The following is a 20,511-nucleotide window of genomic DNA, read 5'->3' as shown; positions in this document are numbered from 1 at the left end:
GCAGAGACAAAAAATGAAAAGAGAGAGAGAGAGATGCAAACGTAAAGAAGAAAGAGAGAGAGAGAATCTGAGTTCCAGCGGTCAGTCATTACGAGCTGTGGTTGGCTCAGGCTGGCTCTAACTGGATGTGTTAGCATGTGGTCTTTAGCTGCTGAAACACTCCGGTCACCACATTTGACTCCAGGGCTCCAGGAGAAGCCACAGACAGCAAGCCATTGCAGGAAGGTAGCTACTGTGGAACTCTTTCATGTTACTTCAAACAATGGAATGTCAAAGTTCAATTTATAAAAGAAAATGATCAGCCAGAGCCAAGTGGTATGTGTCGAAACAAACACCAGACCAACCACGTTTATCAAGGAACTGGTTGTCTATAAAGTTATATTTTGCTGACCTTGTAACACCTTTCCTGGTAAACGGGTTCCTATCTCAGGTGTCATAATAAAACACAGATTTACAATGTCTCTCATAACCAATGACAGATTCGGTTCCATAAAGATGTCAGCGAAGGCTGATGATCAAAAGTCAGGCTTCAGCAGCCTGTCCGGTCCCAGGTGAACAGCATGTCCCCATATCAAACACCGACAGCTTCTCTCTGACAAGAACAGAACAATCCCACAGCTAAATCCGGATGATTCCATGTTCCACAACCGAAACGGTGGGAGACGTGATACAGTAACAAAGGGTAACAGTGCTACACAGACTAGCTAGGAGACTAGCAGAGTAACAACGAGGTGGTAGTTCATCCAGACCTTTCCGTCCCTAAAAATGAGGTCAGTTTCGTCACAGGAAAAATGTCTAGACAGGATGCTTTCTCACAGTTCAGACTTCAGTAGACTTTAGTGTAAAGCAGCTACAATAATCCAAACCTTGTTAGTGCAGGCCTGTGTGCGTGTCTGTGGGGGGAATTGTAGGTGTTGGGGGGGATACACGAGGACATTTGTATATTGTGATCTTTCACCATGTCAGTGTCATAAATCCACAAATGTAAAGGGTAGAAACATGTACTATAAGGTCATCTCTCGGTAGTGACCACATGGATTCATAGGAAGTCTAGGTTGGTTTCGGTGAAGCTAATCGAGTTCCTTATGAGGGCTGCAGTTTCACAACTCAACAGTGATAACGAGCTTTGACACACACACACGCTGCAGTGAGTTCAGTTCAGTCCAGTCAACAGTGTCACTTCTACCTGTCATTATGCACTCCATTGTCACCGGGTTACACAACGCTGCAGCAAGACACTTGGCACACAGGTCTGGGGGGGGGGGGGTATAGGCAAACAAGTCTAGGGGGTAGGAGAATAACACACACACAGATGGAGCAGTGTATGAAAACAGTTGGGGAAAAAAGGTATGTTTGAACGTTCTATGAATTCTGCATAAGACTGAGACATTAGACCGCAGTCCCAGAGACCGGCTGTCTGACCTACAATCCTACCTCCGTTGCATTCCTGTCAGTTACTTGACGACAACCAGATACAGTGCACACATTCAGTTTTCAACCAACAAATCATCTTATCTCACTTACGCTGAACTCGTCCTGGCTGCGTGACCTTGCGGTACTTCACCCTTAATTTATACCGTGGTGTGCATGCCATGGAGAAGTTGTCTGCTCCTAGGTTAACATTTGTGTTAGCCATGTGACATTGGTACCATACTCACTACCAGTGATGCCGGAAACGCCTTACTAATCTGACCACTTTTTTCAGTAACGAGTAATCTACTGTAACGGGTTACCATTTCCAAACCAGTAATCAGATTAAAGTTACTTGTCCAAGTCACTGTGCGTTACTATTTTGTCATTAACCCGTTAAGGAGTAGCGTCACACATATGTGATTCTTAACATTCCAACCGACTATTTTCCGATAGACAAAAACTATATGACAAACGCTATAGTATGGCTTCAAAATTTACAATTAGGAGGCTAACAAGTAACACTAGCAGGTAGTAGCATTGCTACGAGTATTATGCTAGGTTGCTAGGTAACGGAAGCTAACTAAAACTAGCTAGCTTCCGTTTTGGAAAAATAACTCACTCCTTTAAAGGCTAATAGTCAAATATATATTAGATTTCTTCTTGCGTCTCTGGGAGTGAAGTCATGTAGCCTATGTGACTTAAGTTCAGCATGAGGGTCACGTCACGTGTATATACATAGACCTACCATGCTGCGACACAAACATCAAGAGGAGAGAGATGCGCATTTTCGAGTTGGAAATACAATCACTATTTTGAGTATTTGTCAGCTAAAGATGGAAATATCAAGGTTCGTTGTACACTGTGCTGGTGGCCACAAAGTGCTATCAAGCTACAAAAACACGACATCAAATTTGAAGAAACATGAATAAAGTGAGTGTTAAACCGGTTGTCATTTTATGTGGAGGCGGCGGGGGTGTTGTCGGCAGCTGCTGAATGTAACTTGTAATCTAACTTAGTTACTTTAAAATCAAGTCTGTTACTTTTTAAAGGAGTAATCAGTAATAAGATTACTTTTTCAAAGTATCTGTGGCACGCACCTACAGTATACACCAGAATAGCGCTCCTGTAAAAACAGGTATTCCCTCAGGGGGAATGAGGGAACACACTGGCCTATTGATAAACGTGGAATGTGGGGCTGTTGGCACGTACACTGGTCCTCCCAGGGCTGCCAATCCAGCACTAATGAGCTGAATCTGGTGTTTAGTCTGACCTGCTCTAGCATCCCCCAGAACAGGCGATGGCAACGCAATGTGTTGAACGCATCCACTGGTTCACATGGCCTTGCCCGCCTACAGATGTTCCTCTGTCTAAGCGGTCTCGGAATAAGCTTGTGTGCCATTTTTTCCGCTAACTGAATCAGGTGGCGAAACTAAGAGGGTGAGTTGTCTGATTTGAGTTGGTGAGTCATGCGGTTTACGTAGACCTAATGCAATAGAACAATAACAGCTGGAATGGGTTTGTTAGCGACCCCATGATCGGATCAGCTGGAAAGTTATACACAGATGAAACAGCACTGTATTAGTATTGAGGACAGGACACAGTGGTAAGGTTTAAAAAAAAAAGGGTGGCATCCCATTTTATTAGTGCTGGATAGACAACACTGAGTAACAACTGTGGGCAGTGCTGACTTCACAGCAACAGAACGAGTTGATATGGGGACAAAAACATACCCAACTTAAAATTCAGACAGAAATTGATAAATTAACATTCCTTCAAACTATTTACAATGGGAATAATGTTGGAAAAAAAGAAAATGGTAAAAAAACAAACAAGAAAAGTGGTCTTCAATCTTGGCGCTATATACACAATTCTTTACAGGCTGGAAGCCGTCCTCCTGCTGTGGAGAGACAACAAGTCCAGTTAGGTCACTCAACCACTCAAACGCTGGTCCAACTGTCTATCAATCTGAGACCGGCCCATCATGAAGGAGTCAGAGCTTACCTATAAACGATTGAGCAGAGTGTTCTGGATGTCCTCATACACATGCTGGTAGATCTCCTCTTTCGACTTCAACCCATCCAGATACTCTGCAAGACAGGGACAGCAAAGATCAAGCACTGACCCACTGCTCCTGGACACAACGGCCACCAAATAAAAAGAAAATATTTCCCCAAAAAAGGTGAAAAGTATATCCGATTAAATCCTGCCTAGACACATTCCTCCTCCCAGAACAGACTTCCTAGGTACCAATGTCGAAGCACTTCTCCAATCCCAACATCCACCTCTCACACCAACAACGCACTCCCAAAATAAGTTTGTAGGTACCGATGTCTAAGCAGCTGTCCTCCATCTCCTTCCTGTGCTTCCGGTACATGGGCCAGACATGGCCGTCGAACAGGCCTGGGGGGTCTGGCACGGTGTACTGTCTCGTACTGAACAGGAAAAAGGCACAGTTAGGAAAGCAGAACTCGAAGTCTACGACTAGGGGGGAGAGACAACTGGTGGCGAACGGTTTCCTGTTACGAACGTGAAAACGGAAACCCGAGCTCTGAACGCTCACCTTCTCCTCCTCTTGCACTCCTCGTAGGGGATGGAGATGTAGTAGCACTTGTTGTACACGTCCATCAGAGGCCTGCACGGGGGGGGGGGGAACAAGGAACAACAGGGTCACTTCCACGCCAATGACAGTGTCCCACTTCCCCATCTTCCAGTGACAGCTCTGGGGACAACCAAGTTTGACTCTGAAATGGGTTCTGTTGCTAGTTCTCAGTTGATTTTGACAATCGTCTGATAAGCAACATCTCACTCCCTGTGACTCAGTTTGGTGTCATTTCACCAGAAATCATCTGAAAAGGTACATTTACATATCATTCTCATAGCGGTTCTGTCTTTAAACTATCTGTGCGCGAACAGCAGTCTACGTCCACCTTGGAGATACGGTTCCAGAAAACGCCGCCCCAGAACATAGCGTTCCGTGTTGGGCCAAAAAAGGCTTCGTGTCAGCTGATGCCCTTATCAGCGCCCCTGCAGAAACAGTGCTGCTAGAGACACACAAGCCCAGTGTGACAGCGAGCGTAGCCTCCTAATGATAGCCCCCCCGCCCACTACTCACGTGACCTCTGAGCGAAACCACCCCCTCCGCATAATTGTTAAGTTATGTTCTCAGAACATATGATCTAGAGACCACCTGCTTAGGTTCCCATGACCGAGGCATGCGTTACACATAAGTTAGCTCAGACTACAATACAACCTGTTCTATGAGCAGCTAAGTTTGTTAGCTAGGCTAACCACTTTCCATGTAATAGGGCAGGGGGAACGGGCATGGTCTCATGACCACTTGTTTTCCTATCCAAGCACCCTTATTAGTACCTTTCACTGCCTGATAAGAAAAGGACATGCATTTGACTGAATTTCTCCAGTAGCTGCATGTGAAAGTATGTGCGCTCACTTGTAGTTGTAGAGCAGAAAGCCCTCGACGATGAGAATGTGGATCTGCTGGTCAGGGTCGGTCGCCTCGGAGACCGGCGGCACGACAACGCCGTGGGAACGGGCAAACTTCACGGGGTTCTCCACCCAGCCTCGTATCGTGTTGGTCATGGCCTCCATGTCCAGCGCCGTGATCACTACAGAAAACAAGAACGAGGGCGCATAGTTTAGAGGGCCGAGGCACGCTTTTGAAAAAGAAATGCATTCTGGGTTGTGGAGTTTTTTTTTTTTAAGTGGGAGTTTGTAGACTCGGGACAGGAGGCTATCAATAACAAGAGGGCAGGAAATATCTTCCATTTAGTGTACTGAAGAAAAGTGTTGTCCTGCAGGTTATATGAGGGTGTGCTATTGTTGAAATTTAAATAATTTTAAAAATCAACACAACAGGAGAGGGCCAAATATGGAGGGGAATGTTGGGGGTTAGGTGAGTAACTGTTCTCCTGCGGTGATGTATGCAGGCTTACCATCCCACTGCCTAAAGCCGTCGTCCCCGACTTCTATCTGATCGGGTTTCTGAAATAACAGTCACCAATAAAACATTGCTGCAACCTCGGTGCAATCTGTACACTGCCAGAAGACCCCAGGCCAAGACACACACACACAGCCAGGAGGGAGAGAGCTATAGCCATGCAAGTCTAGAAGAATCTCTGTAGGCTTAAAAAGGAGGGAACATAGAACAGATGCAGCCAGGGAAAGGATGTATAGCACCCATTTAGAGACAATGGGTCTCCCTTCTATGGGGTTAGGAAACCAAGCAAAGCATGCATTTCTATATGCCGGCAAGTGAATGGAAAGGTCAGTTTAACTGCTTTACACTCGGGTAAAGAATTTCAGATCCATACAAAATAGAAACTTATAACTGAGGCTGATGAGAGCAAGAACACAAAGCAAGTAGTGTGTAAAAAAACATAACTGAAGCCATGCGAAGCATGCAAGGAGGAAGATTCTATGTTACAGTTGAGTAGTGGTAAGGTTATCAACACGGGGGAGGGACCACACCAACAGAAAACCCTGTGGCAGAGTACAGTCAGACATGCAACCGTTTGTTAAAACACTTGTTCCAACTAAAAACTTACCTTGAAAAAGTCATCTTGATGCACCACACAGCAGTTGGGCAAAGCCTTGATAAGTCTTTTTGTCAAGGTGGTCTTCCCACCGTTGGTCACCCTGAAAAGAAGAGAGCAGGACTAAAATCCCCACAGGCAAAAGAGAGATAAATACAGGCGGGGAAATAACCCTAGATAGTAATCCATCATTACAGTACGGGACAACTTCCGTGTTGGCAAGGAGTGCATTTAAAAAAAATGAAATTAAAAAGGTTGTTTACAAAACGATATTTACTAAATTGACAATGTTGTATTTGTGCGTGCATGCCCTTCTTTCGTTTTATTTATGAAGTTATCAGGCTTGCAATCCCTGATAGTTAGTCACGTACACCAAGCATTGGAAACAGTCTCCCTCCACTTTTCTCTAAAGAGTGCGCCCTAGCCATTTCAAATAGCCCGCTCAAAACCAGGCGTTTCACGACTACACACTTCCAGTTAACGATTAACTTACCGGGTTTCAACATTGCATGAGGCGAATTTTAACTAGCCCACAAATATTTCAGTTCAGTTTAATTAATTGACTGTTATAAGACTTTGCTACATAGCTATCAAGAAACCTACCTATCGAGCTACAGCACATGTCATGTGTTATTGTTTTGTCATCAGTCAGATCCGTGATCAAGTTAGCTACGAAACGTACTACTGTACTTGATGTAACTGTACTACGAAGAAACAATGTCACCCTCTGAAATGGGATATAAGTTCATTTTATATGAACTTTTAATTGTGTAAGCAAGGTATTGTAACTTACCCGCCAACTCCTATAATGTATTTCATTTTCGATCCGCTTCTGGAGACTGCCAAACTTCGAATAAAGCGAGGTTGTAAATAAAAACACTGCTACAGATCCAAATCAAACAAAGAAATGTGTCGATCAAGTCACAAGTCGTTTAGTTTGCTCAGCCAGAACCTTTCTCTCTAACTATTTCATTGATAAAGAGCGCGACTCCACTCTTTTTATATCCCAACTGTGACTTGCGTCACGCAGATGCTCACCCCTCGTGGTCGAGTGTAATAATGTCCTTTTTACCGTGTACCCAACCACTGTCCGTTAAACACACGGGGGCTCCAATCAGCGCCTGCGATTCCTGTATAATTTACATATCGTTGACTTTCCATTTTTGCACCTGCCCCACGTCCTTCATGTTCTGGAAGTACCGGTCTATTCAACTGACCGAGACTGACACACAAGTGTTAAGGAAAATACCAGTCAGAACATTCACAGATGATAATACATTTAGACACACATTTAGATGTCAGTGTTCCACTGACTGCCCCTTTAGCTGATTATAATAATATAAACATCTAACAAGGGGACATGACAATGGGGGGGCTACTCTTCATACAGGGGAGCTGCCAAATGTGCCTACCAAGCAGCGATGAAGCCGTTCCTGTTCACAATGTGAGAAATCACATTCACAGGTGTGTCTGCATTGCACAATAGGAATGAACTGATAACATGTGGGGCAGTTTTATTGTCTTTAACCTTGAATGAATCAGCCACATCATCCCATATCACTTTTACCTCACTTCAGTTTGAATAATAGTGTTGATTGTATATCTGTATGTATGAATGACAGTGGTTGATCATCATGCCGGGGTTATCCAGTTATCCAAACATGGTACTTCCACCTCTCTCACGCATCCAGCTTTACAGTAAACACATGTATGGGTGTCACCATGGCCATTGTTGAGCCTCTCTCAATCACATTTCCTCTGTGAGGATAAGGATGCAGCTGAATTTAGATCACATAGAGAGAGAGAGAGCGAGAGAGAGAGCAAGAGAGAGAGAGAGAGAGAGAGAGCGAGTGAGAGAGAGAGCGAGTGAGAGAGAGAGCGAGAGAGAGAGAGCAAGAGAGAGAGCGAGAGAGAGAGCGAATGAGAGAGCGAGTGAGAGAGAGAGTGAAAGAGAGAGCAAGCAAGAGAGAGAGAGAGAGAGAGAGAGAGAGAGAGAGAGAGAGAGAGAGAGAGAGAGAGAGAGAGAGAGCGAGCGAGAGCGAGCGAGAGAGAGAGCGAGAGAGAGCGAGAGAGAGAGCGAGAGAGAGAGTATGCAGGGTGTTAGTGTGTGTTTCAGACGTGTGCGTGTGCTTGTGACTGACCGGCTCTGCCGCGTCTAAACCTTCAGATGACGTGGCAGAGGTGAAGCTCCACCAGTCCCCGAGGACGGGCTCATGGGACCCAGATTCCAAAACTGGAGAAGTCACGACTGCACTATTGATAGCTTCCTTTGAACCGTGTAAAACGTGGGTTCTATCACCAGCGGGGGGGGGGGGGGGGGGGGGGTGTTCAGAACGAGTTCATGTGTGAATAATGTGAATATGTGGATTCACTTAAGAGCATTTCTGTTGACACACAGGACACATTCAAGGTGATAGTGAACTTGTGCTTCTTGTAAATCCACTTCTGGAGAAATCTTCACTTTTGCCTTCCTTTGTGCATTCTCCACACTGAGTGACTGGTGCGTGAAAGAATTAACTATTTGGAGTCTAACCGTTTACATATAAGCAAAAACAGAGAGCGTTTTTGTTGAGTGGAACGGTTTATTTCTGGTTATTGACATGAAAGACAGGGGCTGCCCTCCCAATCCAAACTGCAAAGCTAGACAGATGGACACTACATTGGATACATCTTACCCATTGCCTCTAGTTTAAATCCGACCAAACAAAATAAGCTACATATGTTGTATTTTGGAGCAGACAAATGTCAACTGATCTTCTTTCACTTATTGTGCTTTTATCGTATGAACCAAAAAACATAATTCATAGCGATATTTAAACTCTAAGGGATTTCTTTACATTGAAAATACTACTTTTACTGAAACAATATTCTATTATACACTTTTGATAACAATATCAATCTATATCAAACATTTCCTTTGGGACTGAACTTTCTTGGCAACGACTAGGAAAAGTCCCAACCATAGATATGGCCCACTGAATGTGAAAATAAAATACCGTACATTCCACACTTTGACTTCTGTGTAGAATTTGGTTCAAAAGCAGGCACTCAATGCAATTGAGGTCCCTGGTCATCCAACTAACACCAAGGAGAATAAGACACTGCAGAACTCATCATGTGCCATGTTTATCTTTTGACATGATCCATGTTAATAGACTATAAAAACAAAAGTCAAATGTATCTAGCCTACATTCTTGCATGGACTCTACTATGAGTAAGCTATCAGTGAACCTTTTCTAATCCCCCATATCTCCGCCTAGCCAATAAACAAAGCCATCCGTGTAGTCCACCGGAAGCTACGTTTAAGTCCTTTGCATGTGTCCTTTAAGATTCCAAAGTGGGATTGTATAGCACTTCAGGAACATAGGCATATGGTAATTCCTCTACATGAGAACAGCCTATCAACATGTAACAAAATAATGCTTGACAGTGCTAATATCAATGTACAAAATAAGACCAAAATAAGGATTTGATTTATACATATCATGAGAACGACATGGTCCCCAAACATACATCGATTCAATGCTTACCATTAGATGACAATCGTTTGACAAGTTGATATTTAAGAGTACAAACAATACTTACAATACATAGGCAGCACATTTATGTAATTCTTACAAAAATAAAAACGTCCTGCCTGCTACTGTCAGGGACGTGGGTAAGCATCAGAACAGGAAGTCGAACATCAACAGGGACGAATTGATCCCAGAATTGGATTGGGGCATTTGAACTCATGCTAATGTGTCTACATGCTATGACTGTACTGGGAACGCCCCACAACAAAAATCTCGGTCAGAAATGCCTTAACCCTTGATCAATTTATCACAGAGTTCCAATGACAACCCCCCCATCCCCCCTACCCCCCAAATAAATGCATGCGCGAGGATCACAAAAACCTCTGTTCCAGCGATTTTTGATCTGGAATACATTTTTATCAAGGACAGATTTGAAAGTAAAATGAAGCTGGGATGAAGGCAGCTAACATAGAAAGCTTTTTTAAATGATTCCTCTTAATGACACACCATTAAGCATAGATAACTGGTAACATTATGTAGTCTGGAAGGAAAATTGAACAAACAGACCAATACTGGATGTTTTATTAGATAGTTGATGCCAAAATTCGGTATAAGCCCCAGCCAGCTCTGAGTTATCTATGTTTACTAACATTGCTTTAGAAACACAGCAAGCCAATGGCATTGAGAGTTGTTGGCCTATTGCCTTGATAAAAACAGCACGCAGTTGGAGCAACTCCAAATTGTATCTTCCTTCATAACTTTCCTCACATTATCCACATAGCCTATCACAAACGGTATCATATTCAAATTAGATGAAGTTGCCAATGGTGGGGCCAAGTTGTGGGAGTTTGTGTGCAAGGGACAGGTGTGTGTGTGTGTGTGTACTCGTTCTGTGGGTCGTAACATGGAGTGCCAGTACGAAACATCCGAGGTACTGTCCCGGTGGTGGAACGTCTTCAGAACGTTCCAGAGGGTGATTACCAGGGTTCTAGGTAGAACTAACCCTTCCTGGGAAGTTGTAGTGTTCCGTAGCAACACGTACCACAGCGGGTGGGGGTGTGGGTGTGGGTGGAGGAGACATGGAGGCTGGCTGGGGGATATATAGGGCCCTCTGCATGGTATACGCATGTTTCTCTCTTGGTTGGATATTTTTGGATATTTATTTGACAGTAAAGATTTGGTCTTTCTCGTCGTCGTCTTGCTTGTTGTGACAACGTTGCCTTTATGCTTCTCTCAGCCACTGAATGGGGAGAAAAGAGGAAACACATGAAACGTTGAAAGGGAATTCAATAGAACTGGCACGGTTGGAAAAGAAGCGGCATGGAAGTCCTTTTTAATGAGCGTTCAGGCCAACCAAAACTCCCCTCACACACACACACACACGCGCGCTTCTCACACCTCCAGTCATTAGACAGGGTTGGCTACACATGAGAAGGGGTTCCTCAGCGACAGCTCGAGGTCCGGTCCTTGGAGAGCAGAACAGGTGTGGATGATGTAACAGCGCGTGTAGAAATGGGCCCTGACGGCCAAACATCTGTTGAAGTGTTTTACTGTCAAGCCAACGCAACTCCCTACTTATAGGTTTCAGGTAAACGAGGACCTCTTGTGGCTGAATCAGAGCGTCACATTTGAAGGAGGTGACAAGCCTGTTTTAACAGGGTATCCAAAGTTTGACTTCAGGATCCTTACCCTGAACAATGGTGTTTGTGGCCAACGTCTTTGATAAAGACCCCTTAATAAGGCTTTCGTGTGCTGTGTTTGCTTCATACCTTTGTTCTTTCGTCACATCTACAATCCCTGCTCTGCAATCATTGACTTCGGCCTGTGAAAGGAGGAGAACATGAATGACCAGTCCCCTAGTCCCCTCCACTGCTTCCAGTCAAGCGGCTGTCTAGATTGAGGCTGATTGGTCGATCCTGAGGGGCGTTCGTAGGAACAATCCCAGCTCCTACCTCTCTGTCTTGGCTGGTTCGTGTGTGTTTGGCTGCGGAGGCTGTTCCTGCTGCCTCTGCTCCTGCTCCATCCTGGACACACACACACACACACAGACACACACACACACACACACGCAGAGAGACAACACACACACACCGAACTGATCACCACTCTTGGGAGCTGACTCGGCCCTGTGCACAGGCTTTAACACATCAGTGACTTTACCTTTCCTTTCGAGCTTTAATCCTCTCTTCCTCAAATCTGAAATAAAAAAGGTACATACATCTTTAGAAATGGCTTGCCCTGCACATTATACAAACCATGTCTTCCTAGTCAATTCCCATTTGAAACGCGTTGATATTCAGATCTATTTTTGGATCTGCGCAGGGCATGATTGACGAGTTTGCAGCGATACATTATTTAAAAGTCTGAGTGCTGCAAGCCACTGCACGTCACCGAATGATATTCTCATTTCATCTCACCCCCACTGGAGGCTTCACCCCTCCCCCTGGTGGTGTAAAGTACTTACTGCATCACACACTCAGGGACCTGCACATGTTCCATGGGCACAATCTCTGCCAGCTCATCCAGACTGTGGACATACTGGATCTTGTTCATGAATTTCACACTGCAGGGGACAAGAGGGCGACAACAACATCCTTTACACCAATGACACCAAAAACAAGAACAATAACCAGTTTCTTCCATCTTTCAGAGCCCCGTGTATGAAAGCAATATATTAAAAACCAGAAGGAATTCATATGGGGGATTTTCATACTCCACACAGATCCTAGTTGTGTTTCCTGTGTGTGTCTTTAAGTCTGAGATGTCCCTGTGTGGAGGAGGGGCAGGTACCTGATGAAGGGTCTGGAGATAGCGAGCACTGTCCTGATAAACCAGGTGGGATGAGCGATGACCAGAGCCTTCAGGTTCTTTCTCAGCCTGCAGTGAACACACAAAGACAAACACGTCCACTCAACAACAGCAGCACCCCTGGGAGCCTAAGCTGTGCACTACTTGCCCCGTCTTCGCTTCCGTTGCTGATAGAAACTTTTAGGATTGATAACCAGGGATTTGTTCATGGTTTACGTTTGATAGGCCGTTTCACACTGATAGTCTCTGGCAGATGACGGGCCCAATTACACCCCGTTCACTTCAGCCGGGGAGCCGGTCAACATTGTTGTCAGGCTTGTCTGGGTGATAGCCCCGGGCGCATAGACGAGGCCATTAGCCCGGACGTCCATGACACTCGGTGAGAAGCGAGGGGGTGGGGGAGTGGGGGGGTGGGGGGGTGGAACTCTTTCTCACCGCCTGTCAATCATCTGGTAGCACTTCTTGAGCCAGCCGATGCCGGGCATTTTCCCTCGCGGCGTGGCGCCGTTCATGTAGATGATCAGGTAGTCCTCCGCCACCAGCATCTCCAGGCTGCTCACCACGTAGCTGGGGGGTGGGGGTTAGGGGTGGAGGGATGGGGAGGAGCGTTAGAGGGAGTGGGGGAGGGAGGGAAGAGAGGGAGAGGGAGAGAGAAAGCAAGGGAGAGAGAGAGACACGTTCCATTTACGAGAGTTTTTTTTCTCTCCCCCAGATGAATCGAAGAGTGTTGGTGACTGTGTGTCCACATTGTAGTGACTGGCCGGTGACAGACTGCAGCAGGGGACAGCTGGCGCTCCACTCACAGGAAGAGGTTTTCCATGATGTAGTGGTAGTCTGAACAGCTGCTGTCCGGAAGGTAGCAGGCAGAGAACACGATGATGGCGTTCAGGCCCTCGCCATAGTAACCTGCAGAGGAGAGAGGTGGGGAGGGAGAGAAAGAGAGGAGGGCGGGAGAGGAGCTTAACCTGCTGTTAACAGGGTTGGCGTTTTGTTGACGTTGCAAACGTGAGCTTGTTAGGGCTAGCATGCTGTCGTCGCGTCAAGTGTTAGCTAGCATTTCCATGTTGGGGCTTAGCGTTAGCATGATGTCGCTAGGGTTAGGATTAGCATGTTGCTGTTAAGAGTCAGCATTCTGCCTTCAGGGTTAGCGTTAGCATGCCGCGCTTCCCACACTCACCGCCGTGGGTGATGACCCTCAGGTAGGGCCTGATGACCTGCATGTCGATGCGGTGCTCCTGCTCCCCGATGATCACCGTCCTCCACAGACGCCCGTTGGCGCCGGCGCCGTCACCTCCGTCCTCCACGTCACCTGACCCGTCCCCTGGCCCCGCCCTGGCTGAGGCCACGGGTGTGTCGTCTGGACGGAGGTCAATTCGATTAGACTGGACTGGGCTATACTTTATTGGATTTATCATACACCACATGTGTGTTCATGTGTGTGTAGTCGAGTGTGTCGGTCTGTAGGCGTGTGTGTGCCTATCTGTTTGTGTGTGTGTGTGTGTGCGTGCAGCCCTAACCTTCCCACTCTAGGTCGTTGCCGTTGGTGATGAACTCCAGCGAGTCGTTGTCGTCGGGCGTGTCGATGTCGTCCACGTTGATGTCCAGGTCGTCGGGCGTATCCAGGAAGTCATCGGACAGCAGGGAGCCCTCACTGTGGTCCAGTGACAGGTTCATCTCCGGGGCGATCAGCGTCCGGCGCTTACGGTGGGTGGAGCTTCCTCCTCCTCCTCCTCCTCCTCCTCCTCCATGGTTGATGTTCAGTGAGCTCGGCGGAGCTGAGGAATAGAGAGGTGAAGATGACGATGATGACAGCCATGAGACCGTCCCTCAAGTACAGGAACGTGTCTCCAATTGTATCACGATTGTCAAAGCAACTCGGACAAAACATAAAGAACCAAATAGGCTACGAAGGACATTCAATTATCATTACATTCATCGTCCAGAACCAGCCAGTCAGCCAGCCAGCCTGCCAGCCATTCAGTCAGCACACACATGCTACTCACAGGCTCTGTCATCCGTGAGTCCGCAGGAGGCCTCCATGTCTTCGTACTCTGGTAGTGGTCTGAGGAACAAACCCACACAGTTAAACATCTCTAAAAGAGGCCCTGTACCACAGCTACAGGCAGCTCAACAATGCTGTCATGCTGTACCTAATGGACATCAAGCCTTAATACTGGAGGAGATGATTAGCATTAGTAACGGAGTTTAGGTCTGTCAGCTGGACCTTCAGTCACGGACTTGGCTGAATTTGTGGGATCTAGGCGATATAAACTCCCAGGGTCAGTTTTCAGGACTCAGGTTTTAAGTCTCTTCCTGTAAAAACCCCCCCCAATAACAAACAATGGTGTGTACGTGTTCCCCAAGCTGCCTCAAGCCACAACATGGGTGATTAATTCGGTCCCATGGATCCGGGAGCACAGTCACGAAGAGGAGAGGAGGAGAGGTGGAGGAGTGGTAATTAACTTCTTAGGGGAGCTGTGTATATTATTGTGCTGCCATGGTGAGGAAAAGAGGAGAGGAGAGGGAGATAGAGGGCATGGTGGAAGTGAGCACAACTAGTTTGTTCCCTGTGTTAACAACCTTTATCCAGCTCATCTGATTCTGCATCAAAATCATCTTTACCGACCAAGTACATGTGATTCTGAATCTGAACCAAGTGGCCAATGACATTCGCAGGTACGTTTTCATGTGTAAAGAAGAGGTGACTGTGGAAAGGGATTCACATGAACAACATGCTGAGACCCAGACAAAACCGAAGCATGCACTCTCTATCATCGCCATCTATCCCTGCCTATGCCATCCTTTCACATCATCCCTGTATCCACAAACATATTGGGGTTGTTCAAAACAACACAGCAGACCAACAAAGACTGCCTGGAACGGCCGGTCAACAAGAGCGACCATAAATCGGTAACCTCAGGAGAACTCTCACTTATTGCCAACCGCAACCCTTTGTTCACAAAGCCTGATCCCTTTCAAACACCCACAAAGGAGCGAGCGCGCAGGATTTATGGCATTCTACGACGGAAACGACCCCTTTCGTCATGGCCAACAACCAGGGCCAAATTCGAGCCACGACGACGAGGACTAGGATATGAAACCTCGAGAGAGACGATGCTTACCTTGCTGGAACAAAAAATGTCAGGAGATGGATTCTCGCGGGCGACGCTAATACGAGACCGGTTTCACACCCCTAGGTCCAGTGTGCTAATGTATTCTGTCTTCTCTCTGTGGGAGTAGAGAGCCTGAGATAGCGCATCTCTCGGTGCTTAGTCTAATGATCCATATGCTGCTGGCTCCTTCCTCTGTCTCTCCTAAGCCTGGCCTGCCACCATTTTCCTAGTGATGCTGTGTGTGTGTTTTTCTTTTTTTTTTGCACTGGTGGCTGCGTCACATGACGCAGTCTACCACCATTTAAGGAGAGGGCTGCACCTGCTCCCTCCCTCCCTGCCAAAGAGAGAGAGATAGAGAGAGGGAGAGCGGGGGGGGGGGGAAGAGAGGGGCGCAGTGTACTGTGAGAAGACAACCTCCCCTTTAACTGCACATCTCCGCGTAGCCCTTTCGCTCCCTGCCCCTCTGCACCTCCACCCCTCCTCCTCTCCCTCCAGAGATGAAAGTGATCTCATTTCCATGCAGCAATCATGTGAACCTCATCATCGTAATAGGAGGAGAAATTTCACGCCAAGATAATCCTCCGGAACACAATTATCACCTGGATTAAAAAAAAACCCAGCAGGCTTAATGGTGACTGACGACACTGAATTGCGACACTGGCAGGGTTAACATCCCTTCCTCTTCCTACTGGACCAGCTTAGGCCAGTCTACTGACCCCTCTGTTTGCTCAGTGCACTGGAGCCTCGAGTGTTTGTCTGGTTGGGCGCAGCAAGCATTATGAAAAACGACCTAAAAGATAGTTTGGTTTACTCAGTGCACACATGTCGATAGGGTTTCAATCCCTAACATGAAGATCTAAACATGTTCAAAATCAGGAGTGGTTCAACTGTTCAGGGGGGGATCCGTTTAGGGTAAAGGATTAGGTTGAATGGAGACCAGCAGATAGGGAGAAAGCAGTTCTGGAAGTGTGATGAATGAAACGATATGAGAGAGAGAAACAGATGGAGAGAGACAGAGACTCAAAGGAATAGGAAAAATGTGCAGAAGGAAAGGCAGCGTCAGAATGACAGGAAGAGAGAGAGAAATACAAAGAGAAAGAGAGAGAAGGGGAGAGAGAGATCGATGGAGAGAGAGAGAGAGAGAGAGAGAGAGAGAGAGAGAGAGAGAGAGAGAGAGAGAGAGAGAGAGAGAGAGAGAGAAAGGGAGAGAAAGTGAGAGAGAGAGAGAGAGAGAGAGAGAGAGAGAGAGAGAGAGAGAGAGAGAGAGAGAGAGAGAGAGAGAGAGAGAGAGAAAGGGAGAGAAAGTGAGAGAGAGAGAGAGAGAAAGGGAGAGAAAGTGAGAGAGAGAGAGAGAGAGAGAGAGGGAAAGTGAGCCACAGGAAACCCACCTGGGGAAGTCCTCGTCCTGCCACTCGTCCTTCACCTCCATGTTGTCCATTTGTAGCGTCACCTGAGTGCTGTCTGTCCCATGGAAAGGAGACGAGGGGCTGTGGGACGACAGACAACATGCTTCAGTCCCAAACCCGTCGGAGGAACGCACATTAAGGAAGCTTCTGCATTAAGACACCTAGCAACACTGTTAGGCATAATGGCAGACCGAGCCATGTTTAAGTCAGCATGATTGAACACACACAGCTGTGGTTAGGTAGCTATCCAAAGTAACTGTGTGGGTGTAAAGCAGGGGGACAAAAACTGTCAATCAAATTGCGTAAGCCCAGCGATTAGTTGTCAATCAAATGTCAGTGTTTTGTTTTTTATAGGTGATTGGAATATGATACTGGAATATGATACAACAGTGTGAAAAATCATAAATTAGACAGTCGTAACACAAATACATGTACTTATTTTGTTCCCAGCAACAGGGTGAACTAAAGGAAATTATAGGAAACATTCATGTTTTTAATGACTTGTAATCAGTCCATTATTTAATATCATTAGTACAGTCTGTGTTCACATCACGGGGTGTCTTACTGCCCCATTAAGAACCATGTGAGCAGCATGTGACCCAGCCCCCCCTCCAACATACACAGCCCCTCCCACAGCCTCCACCCACTCCCCCAAACCCCCTCAAAGGCAGCCCCCAACAGAGGACTTCCATCAGAAATAAAGAGTCTAATCCGTCCTCATCAGCTGCTAATCCTCAACTGAGGTGCCAGTGCCACCTCTGAGATGTGTCAGGACACAGCATCACTCTCCCTTTTCCTTCTCTCTCTGTCTGTCTGTCTCTCTCTCTCTCTCTCTCTCTCTCTCTCACTCTCTCTCTCTCTCTCTCTCTCTCTCTCTCTCTCTCTCCCTCTCTCTCTCTCTATCTCTCTGTCTCTCTCTCATCTGTCTCTCTGTCTCTCTCTCTCCCTCTGTCTATCTCTCTGTCTCTCTCTCATCTGTCTCTTTCATCTTTTCACTCTCCTACCCTCTCTCTCCCTCCCTCCGTCCCCCCCTCCCTCTTTCTGACTTGTTTCTCGTGAGTTATTTCTCTTTCTCTCCCTCTTCACCTATCTTTCCATCTCTCTCTCTGTTCCCTCCCATTCCTGTCTGTCACTCACTTTTCACCACGCTCCTCCAAGGCCCCCCAGCCCACTGCTGTGCTCTACTGCGGTGCAGAACAGACAGTTGGTGGCTTTGGACAAATGCAAGTATGAAGTATGTAGTATGTAGTATGACGTGTGCACAGTGTCGGATGCAGGATGTAGCAGTAAAACAGCACAACAACATCCTCTCCCCTGACCTAGATAGAAGCCTTGGTTCCCCTCTCCCTCCTCTTACATCAGAAGGAGCCGGAACGTTGTCTGCTCAACCAGGTGGTGTTTAGGGGTCACCCGATACTAAGAGGACGTTAGTGGATGCTGGGTGCTGGGGTCTGTAGCTCTCCACTCAGGTGGAAGATCAACAGTCTGGCAACGTCTGACTATGGTCTACTGGCGATGACAGAGGCTGTGTCGGAGGCTGGTGTGTCACACACTCACGTTCTGTACATCGCTCATGAAATGGCATTGTGCTATTTCATTATACCTCAATTTAATAGACATTTAATAGACAATGTGTGCTAACATTTAATTAACTATGGCCAATAAGTTGGCACCATGTGTAATACAATACTGACCAGACACTCGCTGTCTGTGCTAGTCTACGCTAGGGGCTTGACATAATGTGTGACAGACAATTGAAATATTTGACAGTTCACTGATTAAAGACTTTGACCTGACTAGGTACACAAACATTGCTTCATTTTGATGGCCTATATTATTATGCAAGTGTAATGATTAGTGAACAGTGGTTAGTCAAGACCTTTCTGATTGGTAACGCACACGAGAAGATTCTGCACACGCTTCTATGCACACACATAAATACACACACATACACTGCTGGTCCCTCGGAAATTAATTATTAATCATTAAAATTCATTGTTCTTTGTGTGCCTGGTGAAAATGTCAAGACCAGCTCAACAATATCTCATTGTTACACTGAAAATGATGTTCTTTCTTATTTTAAACAACCCCAGCCAATGGTAAAGCGATCACATAGAAGGTGTTCAGATCACAACTGTAATCAGAGTGGAAACACCGTCCCTTGGAATAACCTTGAGTGTAGTCAATCCAGTCACGTGACGCAGTGTACAACTGAATGGGTCATGATTGGAAGAAAATCTAGGCAAAATGTTTTCTGTGTGCTATTACTATGCATCTCTCTCCATCTTTTACATTCACTCTCCTTCTCTCCTCTCACTATATGTCTTTCTCTGTCACACACACACACAAAACAATTGACACAAACACCCTACACTGTACACACCATACACACAAACACAAAACACACTGGGGTCTAGACAGATGTGCGGTGGTCAGGGGAATGAGAATATGTCCGGTCTGAATGTACTCACATGGGCAGTGAGAGATCCGCTCCCTCTCTTCCTCTTGCCTCTGGTCCTCGTCCGTCCTCCCTCCTTTTTCACCGATGGAAAGATTGCTCGGGCAAAAACGGGAATAATCCTTTCGACCAGGGACGATGCATGGGTCAGATCCAGCCGCCTTGCACCTTCCTCTCTCTGTCTCTCCCCCCCCCCCCCCTCTCTCTCTCTCTCTCTCTATCCCTCCCTCTATCTCTTTCACCAGCTCTGTGTCAGCCAACGGCAGCAGGTGTCTCCAGACAGGGGGCCGCTCTGTTCTGGGGCACCCCCCTCCCTGCACCTTGGTTGGGGAGGGAAGGAGAGCGTGAGAGGGGTTGGCCGCGGAGGCTGAGCTGTCCTCAGTGGAGCTTCTCGCACCACCGTGTCATTAGCATGCATCTGGGCTACAGACAAAGACCCTGTCTGCCTGTGTTCGGTCCGCAGCCTCGTGGGTTCTGATTTAGACAGCCCTCCTCGACCGTACCACTTCTGCTTCCCTGCACACACTCACTCCATCCAACCTCCGAAGCAGTTCAGGGCTGCCCTTGCTTCTCTCTGCCCCAACCTGGACAGGTTTATTCCCGGTGTGGGAGTGTAAAAAGCAGCTAAGCGTTAGTTGATCGCAGAAGGGATGTTTCTCTCTCTTTCCCGGTCCGGTTTGCTTGTTTTTTTTTTTTAAAGCATCATGTCTACATGTGCCTCTGCCTTTGTGTCGAGGAACACTCAGGGGATTCTGTGTTAACCTACGTGCCCACTGTTTCCTGGCAACAACATCTCTCTTTCTCTCTCTCCCACCCACCCACCCACCCCACCCTCACTCACTCTCTCTCTCTCCCACCCACCCCCCTCTCTCTCTCTTGCTCGCTCTCTCTCTCTCTCTCTCTCTCTCTCTCTCTCTCTCTCTCTCTCTCTCACACACTCTCTCTCTCTAGCATACCACACACATACAACCGTTCCCCTCCAATCACATCACTCTCATCCATTTCTCACCACACGTTATGCTCCACCCATCTATCCTGCCCTCTTTTTCTCCCCCTCTCCCTATGTTCTGCCCAGCTGCAGAAAAGAACTTCCCCTTCGAAGGCGACTCAGACCGGGAAGCGGCTCCAGCTGTCACCCGCCAACACGATGGACACAGTAACATGTTTTGTGTGAATCACTTGCCTGGTCCATCAAATATCACTGTGTTGAAAACTCCACAGATCTGCAGGGTAGTTCCCCATATATAG

At 46.8% G+C, this 20,511-nt stretch overlaps 2 protein-coding genes across 4 annotated transcripts; both read right to left on the bottom strand.

The window, feature by feature from the left end:
* Positions 1 to 3,028: 3,028 nt before the first annotated feature.
* On the bottom strand, positions 3,029 to 7,006 carry mibp (muscle-specific beta 1 integrin binding protein). 2 transcript variants are annotated; one of them, XM_062450817.1, is made up of 8 exons: positions 6,757 to 7,006; positions 5,976 to 6,066; positions 5,364 to 5,412; positions 4,862 to 5,036; positions 3,974 to 4,045; positions 3,739 to 3,845; positions 3,415 to 3,500; positions 3,029 to 3,307 (listed from the first exon to the last, which is right to left on the bottom strand). In XM_062450817.1, the coding sequence occupies exons 1-7, from the start codon at positions 6,780 to 6,782 to the stop codon at positions 3,415 to 3,417; spliced, it is 606 nt and encodes a 201-aa protein (XP_062306801.1). In that variant the 5' UTR covers positions 6,783 to 7,006; the 3' UTR covers positions 3,029 to 3,307. The 2 variants fall into 2 exon arrangements, with proteins under 2 accessions (XP_062306801.1, XP_062306799.1); XM_062450815.1 differs by having other exon boundaries at positions 3,029 to 3,310; positions 6,757 to 7,004.
* Positions 7,007 to 9,425: 2,419 nt separating this feature from the next.
* Positions 9,426 to 16,886, bottom strand: atcaya (ATCAY kinesin light chain interacting caytaxin a). 2 transcript variants are annotated; one of them, XM_062450787.1, is made up of 12 exons: positions 16,788 to 16,886; positions 14,290 to 14,348; positions 13,804 to 14,061; positions 13,464 to 13,643; positions 13,090 to 13,192; positions 12,722 to 12,853; positions 12,269 to 12,355; positions 11,943 to 12,041; positions 11,639 to 11,674; positions 11,431 to 11,502; positions 11,248 to 11,300; positions 9,426 to 10,718 (listed from the first exon to the last, which is right to left on the bottom strand). In XM_062450787.1, the coding sequence occupies exons 1-11, from the start codon at positions 16,835 to 16,837 to the stop codon at positions 11,267 to 11,269; spliced, it is 1,110 nt and encodes a 369-aa protein (XP_062306771.1). In that variant the 5' UTR covers positions 16,838 to 16,886; the 3' UTR covers positions 9,426 to 10,718; positions 11,248 to 11,266. The 2 variants fall into 2 exon arrangements, with proteins under 2 accessions (XP_062306771.1, XP_062306772.1); XM_062450788.1 differs by lacking the exon at positions 16,788 to 16,886 and adding an exon at positions 15,409 to 15,626.
* Positions 16,887 to 20,511: the final 3,625 nt, after the last annotated feature.

This window comes from Osmerus eperlanus, chromosome 24 (genome assembly GCF_963692335.1).
Source record: "Osmerus eperlanus chromosome 24, fOsmEpe2.1, whole genome shotgun sequence".
NCBI classification, from domain to species: domain Eukaryota; kingdom Metazoa; phylum Chordata; class Actinopteri; order Osmeriformes; family Osmeridae; genus Osmerus; species Osmerus eperlanus.
The sequence above is the reverse complement of the archived record's forward strand: the minus strand, read 5'-3'. Positions and strand labels throughout refer to the sequence as shown.

Coding starts and splice junctions, on each gene's coding strand:
- mibp (XM_062450817.1), bottom strand. CDS start 6,782: ATGAAATACATTATAGGAGTTGGCGG. Junction 3,846..3,973: donor GAGTGCAAGAGGAGGAGAAG/GTGAGCGTTCAG, acceptor TTTCCTGTTCAG/TACGAGACAGTACACCGTGC. Junction 3,501..3,738: donor GGACAGCTGCTTAGACATCG/GTACCTACAAAC, acceptor CCTGTCTTGCAG/AGTATCTGGATGGGTTGAAG.
- atcaya (XM_062450787.1), bottom strand. CDS start 16,837: ATGGACAACATGGAGGTGAAGGACGAGTGGCAGGACGAGGACTTCCCC. Junction 12,854..13,089: donor ATCATGGAAAACCTCTTCCT/GTGAGTGGAGCG, acceptor CCCACCCCCCAG/CTACGTGGTGAGCAGCCTGG. Junction 11,503..11,638: donor ATTAAAGCTCGAAAGGAAAG/GTAAAGTCACTG, acceptor GTGTGTGTCCAG/GATGGAGCAGGAGCAGAGGC.